The following is a 15,074-nucleotide window of genomic DNA, read 5'->3' as shown; positions in this document are numbered from 1 at the left end:
ACATCGTTATTTATAATTTTATGCCCACTATTTTGTTTCAAATGTTGCAATCTATGGATCTTTAATTGATTTTTACAGATGTTCATCTTAGTGACTTGAAGTACCAGAAGGAGCCAATTCTTCAATGTTGGAAATCAGCTTTGTACATGGCACCTTTCACTATCTATAAACCTACTGACCAACAGAGCAAGCCATGTAAAGATGGATTTTTAAAAGTTTTACAAAACTCTATATAACAAGCCTTTTACAGATATTTTGACGGTTTTCATTACTTCCTTCCTCTCTCTCAGTTCACTTCTCTTTTTCTTCTGTCTTTGAACTGTGCAATGCGGGGACTCCTTTCTCTATAATGGAGGACAGCATGTTACAAGTTTTCAGCTGTAGAAAGATTAAAGTAACAGAGGCTATTTCTTAAAGAAAAGTCATCCTTTTTCCCCCCATATGAAACATCAGTTTCAACAATAGTTTCTTCTGCAAGATTGAATACAGTTGAATACAGTTCATCTGCCTGGAACCCATACCACATCTCGGACATCAACACCCTTGAAAATGTCCAAAGATACTTCACCAGAAGAGCCATTCACTCCTCCACTCGAAACAATACCCTACGAAAGCAGACTATCAATCCTAGGTCTAGAAAGCTTAGAATTACATCGCCTAAAACACAATCTAAGTATTGCCCACAAGATCATATGTGCAACGTTCTACCTGTCAATGACTACTTCAGCTTCAATTGCAACAACACAAGAGCATGCAACAGATTCAAACTTAATATTAACCACTCCAAACTTGACTGTAAAAAATATGACTTCAGCAACCGAGTTGTCGAAGCGTGGAACTCATTACCTGACTCTGTAGTGTCAACCCCTAACCCCCAACATTTTTCCCTTAGACTATCCACGATTGACCTCTCCAGGTTCCTTAGAGGTCAGTAAGGGGCGTGCATAAGTGCACCAGTGTGCCTTCCGTCCCCTGTCCAATTGTCTCTCCTTATCTCATTTATCTTTTCTTCCTTTCAAATATGTTCACCTATACTTTTATATCTTTTCTTCTATTCTTTTCTTTACTTACAGTGATCCCCCGGTTATTGCATCCCCAACCATTGCGAACAGGGTAATTTGCGATTTTTGAACCCGGAAGTCAAAACACCATCTACGCATGCGTGCCCTTTTTTTCTATGGGCACGCATGCGTAGATGGGGCCCGGCAGATCAGCTGCTGGGCGGCTTCCCTGGGTCTTCCCCCTCTTGCTGGCGGGAGGGCGAGCAGCGGGCATCAGCAAGGAGTTTCCCCACCGCCCGCGCAAACTCCTCGCTGCCGCCCGCCCTTCGCCCGCTCACGCGCTGAGTCCTGAAGCGAATTCGCTCCAGGACTCAGCTCGAAAGCGCTGAGAGCCAGCCTGGACAAGCCGTTCGCTGGCGCTGGCTATCGGCGCTTTTGAGCTGAGTCCGGGAGCGAATTCGCTCCCGGACTCAGCTCGAAAGCGCCGAGAGCCAGCCTGGACAAGCCGTTCGCTGGCGCTGGCTATCGGCGCTTTTGAGCTGAGTCCGGGAGCGAATTCGCTCCCGGACTCAGCTCGAAAGCGCCGAGAGCCAGCCTGGACAAGCCGTTCGCTGGCGCTGGCTATCGGCGCTTTTGAGCTGAGTCCGGGAGCGAATTCGCTCCCGGACTCAGCTCGAAAGCGCCGAGAGCCAGCCTGGACAAGCCGTTCGCTGGCGCTGGCTATCGGCGCTTTTGAGCTGAGTCCGGGAGCGAATTCGCTCCCGGACTCAGCTCGAAAGCGCCGAGAGCCAGCCTGGACAAGCCGTTCGCTGGCGCTGGCTATTGGCGCTTTTGAGCTGAGTCCGGGAGCGAATTCGCTCCCGGACTCAGCTCGAAAGCGCCGAGAGCCAGCCTGGACAAGCCGTTCGCTGGCGCTGGCTATCGGCGCTTTTGAGCTGAGTCCGGGAGCGAATTTGCTCCCGGACTCAGCTCGAAAGCACCGAGAGCCAGCGCCAGCGAACGGCTTGTCCGCCGCCTGCCTGCCCGCTAGCGAAGAGCCGAAGATTGGGGGCAGCGCGGCTATTTTAAAATGTCGCCGCCGGCATGGGGGGCTTGCCAGCACCCCCCGGACCCCCAACCCGGGTTTGGGGGGCTGCTAGGAAGCCCCCCATGCCGGCGGCAAACAGCCGCGCCGCCCCCAATCTTCGGCTCCTCGCTAGCGCTGTGGGAGTAAAAACACCATCTGCACATGCGCAGATGGTGTTTTTACTTCCGCAGCGCTACTTCGCGAAAACCCGCTCGTTGCGGGGGGTCCTGGAACGGAACCCTCGCAACGAGCGGGGGATCACTGTATATTATTACATATCTTTCTCTTCAATGTGTATTATGTATGCATCCTACTTGCTTTTCCTACCGCCCGACCACACTGCTCACCCATTTTGAGACTGTCAGAAATCACTACCCCTAAATCCTTCTCTTCTGAAGTTTTTGCTAACACAGAACTGCCAATGCAATACTTAGATTGAGGATTCCTTTTCCCAATCCTAAAGTGTTGTACCACGATTCTTGACAAATGTATCTTTTTCTTTTATGTACACTGAGAGCATATGCACCAAGACAAATTCCTTGTGTGTCCAATCACACTTGGCCAATAAAATTCTATTCTATTCTATTCTATTCTATTCTATTCTAATAGTTAAGCTTTTCAAGACCTGCTAATATTGAATGAAGGCAAATAATGTCCCAATATAATAATTGCAGAATCCAATCTGGGTCACCTTAGTCTTCCAAGTTTTTGAACTTCTGTCTATCTCAAGTTCCCTGAGCATAGACTCTAAGCAGGAGTCCAAAAGCTCAAAAGACTAAATCTCTGGTACAGTGACCAATCCAGATCCTGTCCTGCAACTTGCTAATAAAATCATTTTATTGAGTCTGGGCTGGTACAGTTCTCACTGCACGCACTTACCAATTGGGTGTCAACAGACTCAAACTCAACCCGGATAAGATGGAGTGGCTGTGGGTTTTGCCTCCCAAGGACAATCCCATCTGTCCTTCCATCACCCTGGGGGGGGAATTATTGACCCCCTCGGAGAGGGTCCGCAACTTGGGCGTCCTCCTCGATCCACAGCTCACATTAGAGAACCATCTTTCAGCTGTGGCGAGGGGGGCGTTTGCCCAGGTTCTCCTGGTGCACCAGTTGCGGCCCTATCTGGACCGGGACTCATTGCTCACAGTCACTCATGCTCTCATCACCTCGAGGTTCGACTACTGTAATGCTCTCTACATGGGGCTACCTTTGAAAAGTGTTTGGAAACTTCAGATCGTACAGAATGCGGCTGCGAGAGCAGTCATGGGCTTACCTAGGTATGCCCATGTTTCACCAACACTCCGCAGTCTGCATTGGCTGCCGATCAATTTCCGGTCACAAATCAAAGTGTTGGTTATGACCTTTAAAGCCCTTCATGACACTGGACCAGCGACGGATTAGGTCCCACAGAGTGAGCCTTCTCCCGGTACTGTCAACTAAACAATGTTGGTTGGCGGGCCCTGTTCTGTCTGGGTTCCCCCAGACCTCAACACCAACTGGAAAAAACAGCCAGACACTCTGGTAAAAGCCAAAAGTATTTTATAACTGGAAAAAATAAACACAGAGGAAAACCTGTTCTTCCCAACAGACAGGCTATAATACGTTACAGCAGAGTTCTGATGTCCAGACAATACAGCAAGCTTCTTGCTGGCACAACCCCCCAAGGTTTCAATAGTCAAAGGCACAAACCAGGATTCCAAGACGCCAAAGTTCACAGCCAGGTCCCACGACTCTCAAAGATAAAACTCCACAAGCCAGGAAGGGTGGGTCTGCCTTTTAGCCTTTCCCAAGAGCACCACACCAAAACCCAGCTGTTGCCTCTTTAATGCTGAAAGTACTTAGCCAATTGATTCCGTCTCTGAGTAGCTCTTCTTTGTCGCAGATCAATTATGGCTTGAGCATTTTCCTCTAAGGAATCCAGGCTGCTTGCTGGGGAGAGCTCCCCCTGGTGGGACTCTGGCTGTCCTCCCTCTTCTTCAGCCTGGGATTCCTCCTCCTCGTCTGTCTGCACCTCCTGTTCCTCAGCCTCTCCCTCTGAGCTGGAAACCGACAGAAGATCAGCCGTTCCCTGAGGGGCCTTTGACGGAACCACAACAGGCCCCAGGGGAAGAGCCTTCTCTGTGGCGACCCCGACTCTCTGGAACCAACTCCCCTCAGAGATTAGAACTGCCCCTACTCTCCCTGCCTTTCGTAAACTCCTTAAAACCCACCTTTGTCGTCAGGCATGGGGGAATTGAATCACCTCCCCCGGGCATGTACAATTTATGCATGGTATGTTTGTGTGTATGTTTGTTTAGTAAGTGGGTTTTTAAAAATATTTTAAATTATATTTAGATTTGTCATGAATTGTTGTATCCTGCTCTGAGCCGCCCCGAGTCTGCGGAGAGGGGCGGCATAGAAATCTAATAAATAGATAGATAGATAGATAGATAGATAGATAGATAGATAGATAGATAGATAGATAGATAGATAGTTAGATAGTTGATAGATAGATAGATAGATAGATAGATAGATAGATAGATAGATAGATAGATAGATAGATAGATAGATAGATAAATAAATAAATAGCTCCAGCATCAGATAAACTAACAAACGGTGGCCAGTCCCAGTTTACTGATTAACAAACATTTTAAAGTTCCTGGACAACTAATATTTTTTTTGCTTATTAACTCTACAAAAATAAAACAATACAAATATGTAAAATATGTGTCCCAGCTCAGTTAAAGCTACACTTTCTGGTTGGCTGGCTGGCTGTACACCAATGTTGTGCTTGTGTATAAAGAGATTTATTTTCACCATTCTCATTTCCTCTCTCGGATTAAAAAATGGCATGAATTCCCAGTTTCCTCTTTCTGCATCCAAAGACCAGAAGGGAGGATTAATCTCTAATTAATTCGCCTGTTCAGATTATGTCTGATGACACAAATAAAGCAACTAGCCTAATTTTCAAACTAGGATCCATGTGTGTTCTGTTTTAACTGCAGTTCAACATATAATAATAATTAATAATAATAATTTATTGGATTTGTATGCCGCCCCTCTCCGCAGACTAACAACAATAATAAACACAACATGTACAATCCAATAATAAAAAACAACTAAAAACCCTTATTATATGTTCTGTCTGGGTTTTCCCAGAACTCCACACCCACTGAAAAAACAGCCAGACACTCTGGTAAAATCCAAAAGTAATTTATAGCAGGAAAAAATAAGCACAAAGGAAAACCTGTCTTCACAGCAGACAGGTTACAATACTTTACAACAGGGTCCTGATGTCCAGTCAATTCCAAAAGCTTCTTGCTGGCACACCCCCCCAAGGTTTCAATAGTCCAAGGCACAAACCAGGATTGTAGCCACCAAAGTTCACAGACAGGTCTCACGAATCTCCAAGATAAAACTCCACAAGCCAGGAAGGGTGGGGCCGCCTTTTATCCTTTCCCAAGAGCACCACACCCAAACCCAGCTGTGACCTCTAATGCTGGAAATATCTAGCCAATTGCGTTCTTCTCTCGTTAGCTCTCCTCTGTCGCATATCTATGAAGTCACTAGCATCTTCCCCCAGGGAATCCAGGCTGCTTGTTGAGGAGAGCTCCCCCTGGTGGAACTCTGGCTGTCCTTCTTCTTCAGCCTGGGATTCAGCTTCTTCGTCAGTCTGCCCCTCCTGGTCCTCTCCCTCTGAGCTGGACACCGACAGCAAATCAGCCATTCCCGGAGGGGTCCCAGGCTGAACCACAACATTATAAAACCAAACATACACACAAACATACCATGCATAACTTGTAATTGCCTAGGGGAAAGGAATATCTTAACTCCCCCATGCCTGGCGGTATAAGTGAGTCTTGAGTAGTTTACGAAAGACAGGGAGGGTGGGGCAGTTCTAATCTCCGGGGGGAGTTGGTTCCAGAGGGCTGGGGCCGCCACAGAGAAGGCTCTTCCCCTGGGGCCCGCCAAACAACATTGTTTAGTCGACGGAACCGGGAGAAGGCCAACTCTGTGGGACCTTATTGGTCGCTGGGATTCATGCGGTAGCAGGCGGTTCCGGAGGTACTCTGGTACATTGCCATGTAGGGCTTTAAAGGTCATGACCAACACTTTGAATTGTGACCGGAAACTGATCGGCAGCCAATGCAAGCCATGGAGTGTTGAAGAAACGTGGGAGAATCTTGGAAGCCCCACGATGGCTCTCGCGGCTGCGTTCTGCACGATCTGAAGTTTCCGAACACTTTTCAGACGTAGCCCCATGTAGAGAGCGTTGCAGTAATCGAACCTCGAGGTGATGAGGGCATGAGTGACTGTGAGCAATGACTCCTGTCCAAATAGGGCCGCAACTGGTGCACCAGGCAAACCTGGGCAAACGTCATCCTCGCCACAGCCCTTGGTTCGGCTAGCTCTTGGTTGGGCTAGCTTGGTCGGTTGTGCACAAGGAGCTGTTGTGTGCTTTGCCTGCCCACAGTATGGGAGCTCTTTTTACAGATAAGGCCTCTCTTATCCTTCCATAGATGGACACTTTCTCAAATATTATAAGCAAATGTGACTTCAGCTGGGGCAGGTGAGCAGTAAGAGCAACCCCATTACTTCTCAGGGCAACAATATTAATAAGAAGCGTCCACTGAGCCACAAGAGATTTAAATACTGTACTTGCAGGACCCAATTCTTACGGTAGATCTTTAAAACAGATTGTAAAGATTTCTCTTCAGAAACTCTTTTACAAAGCAGCGATGAAATAATGGAAAACAGCATGCATTGCCATGCGGGCTGCCCTCATTCCATTCCTATCACACCATTATCTTGCCAATAATTGTTTTTTTTTCCCTTTTTAATCTTGGCATCCCCATCTTGGCAGGGTAGGAGTTGTGAACAAGTCAACACATTCCAGGGATGAGTCATCTAGCAATGCTGGCACTGTGAAATAACTCAGGATAGATCAACACCTGATACATCCAACATTTTCCTGCAGAAGTTTATTGAATCAAGCTGTGAGAACTTTTCACAGTTGAAAAACATTTGCATGCTTTCGCTTGCTTGCTTTATGCTCTTGTGTGTGCAAGGAGAATGAGATTGACACAGCAAATAGCTTATAATGGGTGGAAAATTAAAACCCAACACACACAGAGAGAGAGAGAGAGAGAGAAAGAGAGAGAGAGAGAGAGAGAGAGAGAGAGAGAGAGAGATGCTAAAAGATGGGGGGTTTTCATCACAAAATATCCATTTATTTAGCCTAGCTTAGGATGTTAAACAAATCCAATCAAGATTTAGCTGTAGATCTTGATAAGTGGAAGCTTATGACCACTCTTAGATATCTTCACTGAAACAGACAGTAATGGTATCACATACTGCATTTTCATTTAGACCCCTGATACCCTGTACTGGATTATGGGCTGCATTCTTTTTTGAACCAGTCTTTAGTGGGGATGTTTGCAAATTTAATGGGAAAGGACATTGCAAAGGAACCCAAACTCTCAGTAACGTAATGTCTTAATCAAATGCCAATTTTTCCACATTACTCTCTTCATTATATCAATAAGGATACTGTACTCAGGATTAATGAAACGCAGCTGCAATTTAATGCATCAGGTCTGTGTTTAACTACTGATAGCTTATGTTGAGATTTCCTAAATGAATTTTCCCTCCCTCCCAATGTATGTTTGTATGTATGTATGTATGTATGTATGTATGTATGTATGTATGTATGTTTTTGTAGATTTTCACAGGTATATGTATGTAGATTTTTGTGAGTTCAGGTTTTCCCCCATGTAATAATAATAATAATAAATAATTTATTAGATTTGTATGCCGCCTCTCTCTGAAGACTCGGGGCGGCTCACAACAATAATAAAAAAACAATATAACAGTGAACAAATCTAATATTAAAAGAAGAATATATATAAAACCCCAGCAATTAAAACCATACAACACATACATACCAAACATAAAAGCCTGGGGGAGGTGTCTCAGTTCCCCCATGCCTGGCGATATAGGTGGGTCTTGAGTAATTTGCGAAAGACAAGGAGGGTGGGGGCCGTTCTAATCTCTGGGGGGAGTTGATTCCAGAGGGCTGGGGCCACCACAGAGAAAGCTCTTCCCCTGGGGCCCGCCAAACAACATTGTTTGGTTGACGGGACCCGGAGAAGGCCAACTCTGTGGGACCTTATCGGCCGCTGGGATTTGTGCGGTAGAAGGCAGTTCCGGAGATATTCTGGTCCAATGCCATGTAGGGCTTTAAAGGTCATTACCAACACTTTGAATTGTGACCGGAAACTGATCGGCAGCCAGTGCAGGCCACAGTGTTGTAGAAACATGGGCGAATCTGGGAAGCCCCACGATAGCTCTCGCAGCCGCATTCTGCATGATCTGAAGTTTCTGAACACTTTTCAAAGGTAGCCCCATGTAGAGTGTTGCAGTAATCGAAACTCGAGGGGATGAGGGCATGAGCGACTGTGAGCAGTGACTCCCTGTCCAAATAGGGCCGCAACTGCAAAGACACTCAAAATCTACGTATGTATGTATATATTCCCACTTAGAGAAGCTAAGAGGTTTGAGAAAACAGAGAGGAATTAGAATCTTCTCTCATCGTGTTTATAAAACCAGGAAATAAATAAATAAATAAATAAATAAAAACATAGTTTTAAAGTGAACTTTTCTGTGGGAACTATCATTTCATAATAGACAAATATCTGCTTGAGAGACTGATTAAAAGAAAAACAAAATTTGATTCATCAGTTTTCTATTGAGTTCTGAGAGTAACCAATTTGAGAGGCAAACAAGCCAGCACCAATAGAAACCACATGGATCATCAATGAATGGACAAGATAGGTTAGACATCAAATGTATTACCTCATTTATCTTATCACATACACATATACATACCATTAGCAATACAGCAAGGGAAAAAAATGAAAGAAAGCAACTTGAGCTGACCTTACCAGGATGGTGTACTTTTTATATACATACAGTACATCTGAAAATGCCAGTTACATATTGCTATAAAAATACGTTCTGTTACTTCCCCAGATTGGGCAAAACCAATGTCTTCAGACAGACCCCATATAAGTGTATTATAAAGAGAAGTGATTGCTCCTTTACTGTGTGTGACAGAGATGAGTAAGGGGCTAGTTTCAGTGCTATGATTTGGGAACTGTCAGTTACATGCAATGGATGTTCAATGTAATTGCATAGCAGAATTTCTCCTCGCACTTACTATGCTACCCAAATCTAACCACACACCAACAGTGTGTGATACCAGCTAGTTAGGCATTACAGTACTAGGCAACGGCTACTAACAGCTAAGGATTTTTGGAGTGGACACCCAGCATATCTGGAGAATGAGATGTAGAAGACTGAATTTAGGACATGGTATTGAGTTCAGCTGGAGTAGCAAAAACAGCTCTACTCCATGCCCTTATGTAGTTGGTGTTTGACACCGCACTTTTGTTCTTCTAGTGAACCTATATCTCAAGGCCTTGTGACCTTTCCAATGTCATTATATGTACCTGGTTCTGGTTTATAGGCGTTCTCCAAAGGTGCAAATGTTGTTGCAAAAACCTACTTTCCCCTTCGTATGTTCACTGCTGTGCACTGGACAATGCTTAGAGCAGTGTTTCCCAACCTTGGCAACTTGAAGATATTTGGACTTCAACTCCCAGAATTCCCCAGCCAGCATTCGCTGGCTGGGGAATTCTGGGAGTTGAAGTCCAAATATCTTCAAGTTGCCAAGGTTGGGAAACACTGGCTTAGAGAATGTAGACTGCAGACCTTGGTGAATTCTCCCACGCCATTGTACAATATCCTCAACAGTGCAAAATGTGTAGACTTGAAGATGAAAGATGTGAATTAGACAAAAAGCAAGCAATTGGTTCCTCTGAAAGGAATCCTTAACTATCCCATAAGGCATTTCATGCTTGTACATTAGTCTGGCAGCTGAACCTATGGTTTACATTCAATGGGATGTGTGGGAGGCAAGAGCAATAATAAAACTCTTGACATTCTAATTAGGCCCCAATATTAGTTACATGAATCAATCTTCACAATGGCCTCAATCAAACTGATTAATTGATACTGGGCCGTGCAGATTAATTGATGCAAGACTTAGATTCCAATGTAATTTTTCCTTAGCTCAGCAATCACAAATAGACAAGCACCTTTGCTGGTTGTACACCGACATGCAATTTGCTGAGAAGGTCTCATGCAAAATATTAGTCTCTGTCCCTGATAAACTATTTTAAATTAGCCTATATTTGGATGCTCGCCGTGTAACTGTATATAATGGAGAGAATAAAGTGTTATATTTCAATTATAGCACAGAAGCAGCATGGATTAAGATGATTACTCCAGTTTGCCGAGCAAATCTTTCAGAAAATTTTACTAACTTTAAATAAGTTCAATTCAGTAACTTAGCAAAAGCAACTATTAAATGTTATTTTTCAACTAAGGATTAAAAATCCATTTTGAGGAGGGGAAAAACAGTGGTTTTCACTAGGAAGCCTAAGACTGCCATCTGCTGGCCATTTAATTATATGGTGGTTATTTATTCTAACATGAATAAACAATCTTATGCACCAATCAGAAATGAAATTGTACTTTTAACTAGAATCTCAAATAAATTTAGATATGACAGCATGTTTTTTTCCTCATCAACTTCCTCACCCAGAGTAGAAGCAGGAGTCATTTTCCGTGTAACACATCAAAAATAAAGTTTTGATTATTAGCAAATACTGAAGCTTATTAAATGCCCTCTTCAAAGACACCCACCCCCACCACGCAATTTTTTCTGCATGCCTTAAATACCATAAGTCACTTTAAGGAATTTCTATGCATGCTCAGAAATATGCATTTTACAGCATATTATGCTGTTAAATTATTATTGATACAGACAAGTAATTTTATTCCTCTTAATTTATCCTAGTGACTTGACCGACTTGGTTAATTAATTTAAGGCACTCGCTCCATGAAAACATTATTTCTGGCCTGAGATTGCTCTTTGTTTTTTAAGAAAAAAAATTACATTGCAGACAGTAATTAAAAAGTAAATTGCCATTCCAGTAATCATCCTGATCAAAACTAAAAACATTTCTAAAATTGGGGGACATTAAGTACATTATATACACAACCAAATTTTTGTTTTAAATTACAACCTACTTGTATTCTATATTTTTTTTTTAAAAAAACTGATTAAAGTCTACTTAAATACTGCAAAGTTTTAAATATCACAATAATATTTTCAGTAAACTACTACATATCTACCAGTCTATTGGCCCCTTTGAAACAAATACTTTTTTTATTTAAATCTTGCATATATAGTAACATATTCCAAAACAGATCTTCTATGTCACATAAATAAGAATATTTCTGTCCTTGCTTCAAAAACCTTCACATGTTTAAATTATTGAAGCAAATAGCTGCATCTTGCTGCTCTTTTGTAACAACTTAAAAAAAAAAATCCTTCATTGTTATTCTCACTGGTAAAATATAACTGTATTTCCAGAATACATAATGGACCATTAGTTTTTTTTAATGTGTTAACTTCTTAACTTTACAGTAAAAATGAAAAGGAATTTCTTGTAGAAAAGTCTCATGGAATGTGTATTTTATAGAGTTGAGCTTGGTTTATATTAATATGAAGAGAAAAATTCTTTGAACAAACCAGAGGATGTGTGCCATTCAAAATTTCAAAGTGCAAGTGAGTGTTTGTGAGACTCTTATTCAAGGCAACTGGCCAACATTTTGCTAGAAACTCTGTGTAGTCCAAACGCCATGGCAGGTAAGTTTGCTTTAGCTTGGATCATCTGTGCCTATCCAAAAGTCAGAATCCACAATGTCCCATGTCAGGCAACCTGAGAGAAGTGAGTCTTCCATCCAATCATCTCGTGGAGATTTAATTTTGAAGAACTTCTGCATCGAGCCCAGAAACAGCAAGCACGTGCCTGCTCTCGTAATTTCGCAGGAAACAAGGGGGAAAGAGAAGTCCCTAGTGCACTAAGAGTACCTAAAAAAATAGAAACCGGGACTGCCCCCTGTCTTCTGGACTCAGCACCACTGGCACAAGAGAGTACTCAGGCAGAATTGCTGTCTGCTGAACCTTTCTGTGACTCCAAGATAATCTGTTTCCATTCCTCTTACAAGTCTCCATCTGCAGGCGGCTGACATAACTGGTAGATGCTGTAAAAATGTGACATAGAAGTTGGTGTTACAAAAATCAGCAACCGATTTGTCGAAGCATGGAACTCATTACCTGACTCAGTAGTGTCAACCCCTAACCCCCAACATTTTCCCCTTAGACTATCCACGATTGACCTCTCCAGGTTCCTTAGAGGTCAGTAAGGGGCGTGCATAAGTGCACCAGTGTGCCTTCCATCCCCTGTCCAATTGTCTCTCCTTATCTCATTTATCTTTTCTTCCTTTCAAAATTTGTTCACCTATACTTTTATATATTTTCTTCTATTCTTTTCGTTAGTTATATTACTACATATCCATTCTCTTCAATGTGTATTATGTATTGGACTAACGAACGAACGAACGAACGAACGAACGAACTAACTAACTAACTAACTAACTAACTAACTAACTAACTAACTAACTAACTAAATAAATAAATAAATAAATAAATAAATAAATATAAAAAAGATCCTTAAGGATAAAGTGGCAGACCAAAGTAAACTAAATTGTTTTAAAACAGTGGTGTACAATGCCTTTCCCACCAGACCTTAGATGGCCCTAACTTTTATACATTCAGTCAAGCTGGTGAAGAATTTATGTATGTATGTATGTATGTATGTAGTGATGGACTATCAAAATTTTAACTACCACACTGTGGACATGGCTTATGCAGGACGCCCTGCATTTTCTTTCATGTGCAATAGGGTTGATATTCCTGGAGGCGTCGGCAATATGGTAAATGATTTAGCTTTACTAGATAAATGGTCAAAGCAATGGAAACTGCAGTTTAATGTTTCCAAATGTAAAATAATGCACTTGGGGAAAAGGAATCCTCAATCTGACTATTGTATTGGCAGTTCTGTGTTAGCAAATACTTCAAAAGAAAAGGATTTAGGCGTAGTGATTTCTGACAGTCTCAAAATGGGTGAACAGTGCAGTCAGGCAGTAGGGAAAGCAAGTAGGATGCTTGGCTGCATAGCTAGAGGTATAACAAGCAGGAAGAGGGAGATTATGATCCCGCTATATAGAATGCTGGTGAGACCACATTTGGAATACTGTGTTCAGTTCTGGAGACCTCACCTACAAAAAGATATTGACAAAATTGAACGGGTCCAAAAACGGGCTACAAGAATGGTGGAAGGTCTTAAGTATAAAACGTATCAGGAAAGACTTAATGAACTCAATCTGTATAGTCTGGAGGACAGAAGGAAAAGGGGGGACATGATCGAAACATTTAAATATATTAAAGGGTTAAATAAGGTCCAGGAGGGAAGTGTTTTTAATAGGAAAATGAACACAAGAACAAGGGGACACAATCTGAGGTTAGTTGGGGGAAAGATCAAAAGCAACATGAGAAAATATTATTTTACTGAAAGAGTAGTAGATCCTTGGAACAAACTTCCAGCAGACGTGGTAGATAAATCCACAGTAACTGAATTTAAACATGCCTGGGATAAACATATATCCATCCTAAGATAAAATACAGAAAATAGTATAAGGGCAGACTAGATGGACCATGGGGTCTTTTTCTGCCGTCAGACTTCTATGTTTCTATGTTTCTATGTTTCAGTGCAAATTGGGTGCTTTGGAGTAGAGCTCCATTTTCGCTACCCCACTGCGTTCCACCACATCTGGGCAGCAGCCCACCCCTGTATGTATGTATGTATGTATGTATGTATGTATGTATGTATGTATGTATGTATTCATTGATTCATTCATTGATTCATTCATTCATTCATTCATTGATTCATTCATTGAATTTATATGCTGCCCCTCTTTAAGGACTTGGGGCGGCTTCCAACATATAAAAGAAAACAATATGAACATCCTAAATCCAATTAATTTAGACTAGTTAATCTAAAAATCCCAGTACCATTAAAAGACAAACATTCCCATTCAAACAGCAGACATATATTACATTAGTCGGCCAGGGGGCTAAAGTTTAATATCCCCAAACCTGGTGGCATAGATGTGTCTTCAGACTCTTGCGGAAGGCAAAGAGAGCCAATCTCCGGGGGGAGGTGATTCCACAGGGCTGGAGCCCCCACAGAGAAGGCTCTTCCCCTAGGTCCCATCAAGCGACATTGTCTAGTTGACAGGACCTGTAGAAGGCTGACTCTGTGGGACCTAACTGGTCATTGGGACTCATGAAGAATTACATCGCAGTTCACGATATCTGAAGGCAATCTACTTATTTGTTTACTTGTTTTATTCATCATTGGACTTATGAGGTTGTGCAACTCAGCAACATGACTTTGGGTGGTGTACAACCACAAAAAGCAAACTATAAACCTAAAAAGAACCACATTACTTTAAAATGTACACAATATATAAATATATATAGAAACATAAAACACAGACTGCAAATTGGCGACCTACACCATAATAAATCAAGAAGTGAGTCCATTCAAGTGGGCCCCAGATGCCAGGGGTAAATATCAGGTTCCGTTTGGGACAGGAATATTGCTAAACTACCTCCATCAAAGGAACAGATAATTAAAAGCAAACTCTATGAAATGTAAAGATTCATTTGAATGCTTTTCCACCCTCTGGAATGCTCAGTGATATGGACATGCAAAACTAATTATGTTGATGAGGTCATTGGACCATTTTGTCCTCTACAGTTTCAGCAGCTGCCTAGTAGTTAAAAGCGACTTTTTCTGACTTCAACTATCCCGAAAGGCGCTTTTTCAAAAGGCAACTGAACTTACCTTATTTTTGATAAACGCTTGAAAGCATTTATTTCTTCATTTCAGTTCAGAATTGAACAAGGTTATTGGACGAGAAGCTAAATGTCTTCAAGGAAAAACAAAGAAATTCCAGTTGCCTTTAAAAAAAAACCCTTTGGGACAACA

The 15,074-nt window shown here is 42.3% G+C and overlaps 1 protein-coding gene across 1 annotated transcript in view; it reads right to left on the bottom strand.

Moving 5' to 3' along the window:
* Positions 1-8,879: 8,879 nt before the first annotated feature.
* The window catches only part of PREX1 (phosphatidylinositol-3,4,5-trisphosphate dependent Rac exchange factor 1), a 287,903-nt gene continuing 281,708 nt past the window's right edge, over positions 8,880-15,074 (bottom strand). Inside the window, exons 40-41 of the mRNA XM_070744658.1 lie at positions 9,820-12,222; positions 8,880-9,673 (exon numbers count right to left, since the gene is read on the bottom strand). Coding sequence (XP_070600759.1) covers positions 12,180-12,222 — 43 coding nt within the window. The 3' untranslated portion in view covers positions 8,880-9,673; positions 9,820-12,179. The remainder of the gene's footprint in view (positions 9,674-9,819; positions 12,223-15,074) is intronic.

The sequence above is a fragment of the Erythrolamprus reginae genome, chromosome 3 (assembly GCF_031021105.1).
Source record: "Erythrolamprus reginae isolate rEryReg1 chromosome 3, rEryReg1.hap1, whole genome shotgun sequence".
NCBI classification, from domain to species: Eukaryota; Metazoa; Chordata; class Lepidosauria; order Squamata; family Dipsadidae; genus Erythrolamprus; species Erythrolamprus reginae.
Note: the sequence above shows the minus strand (reverse complement) of the source record. Positions and strands in the feature narration are given on the sequence as shown.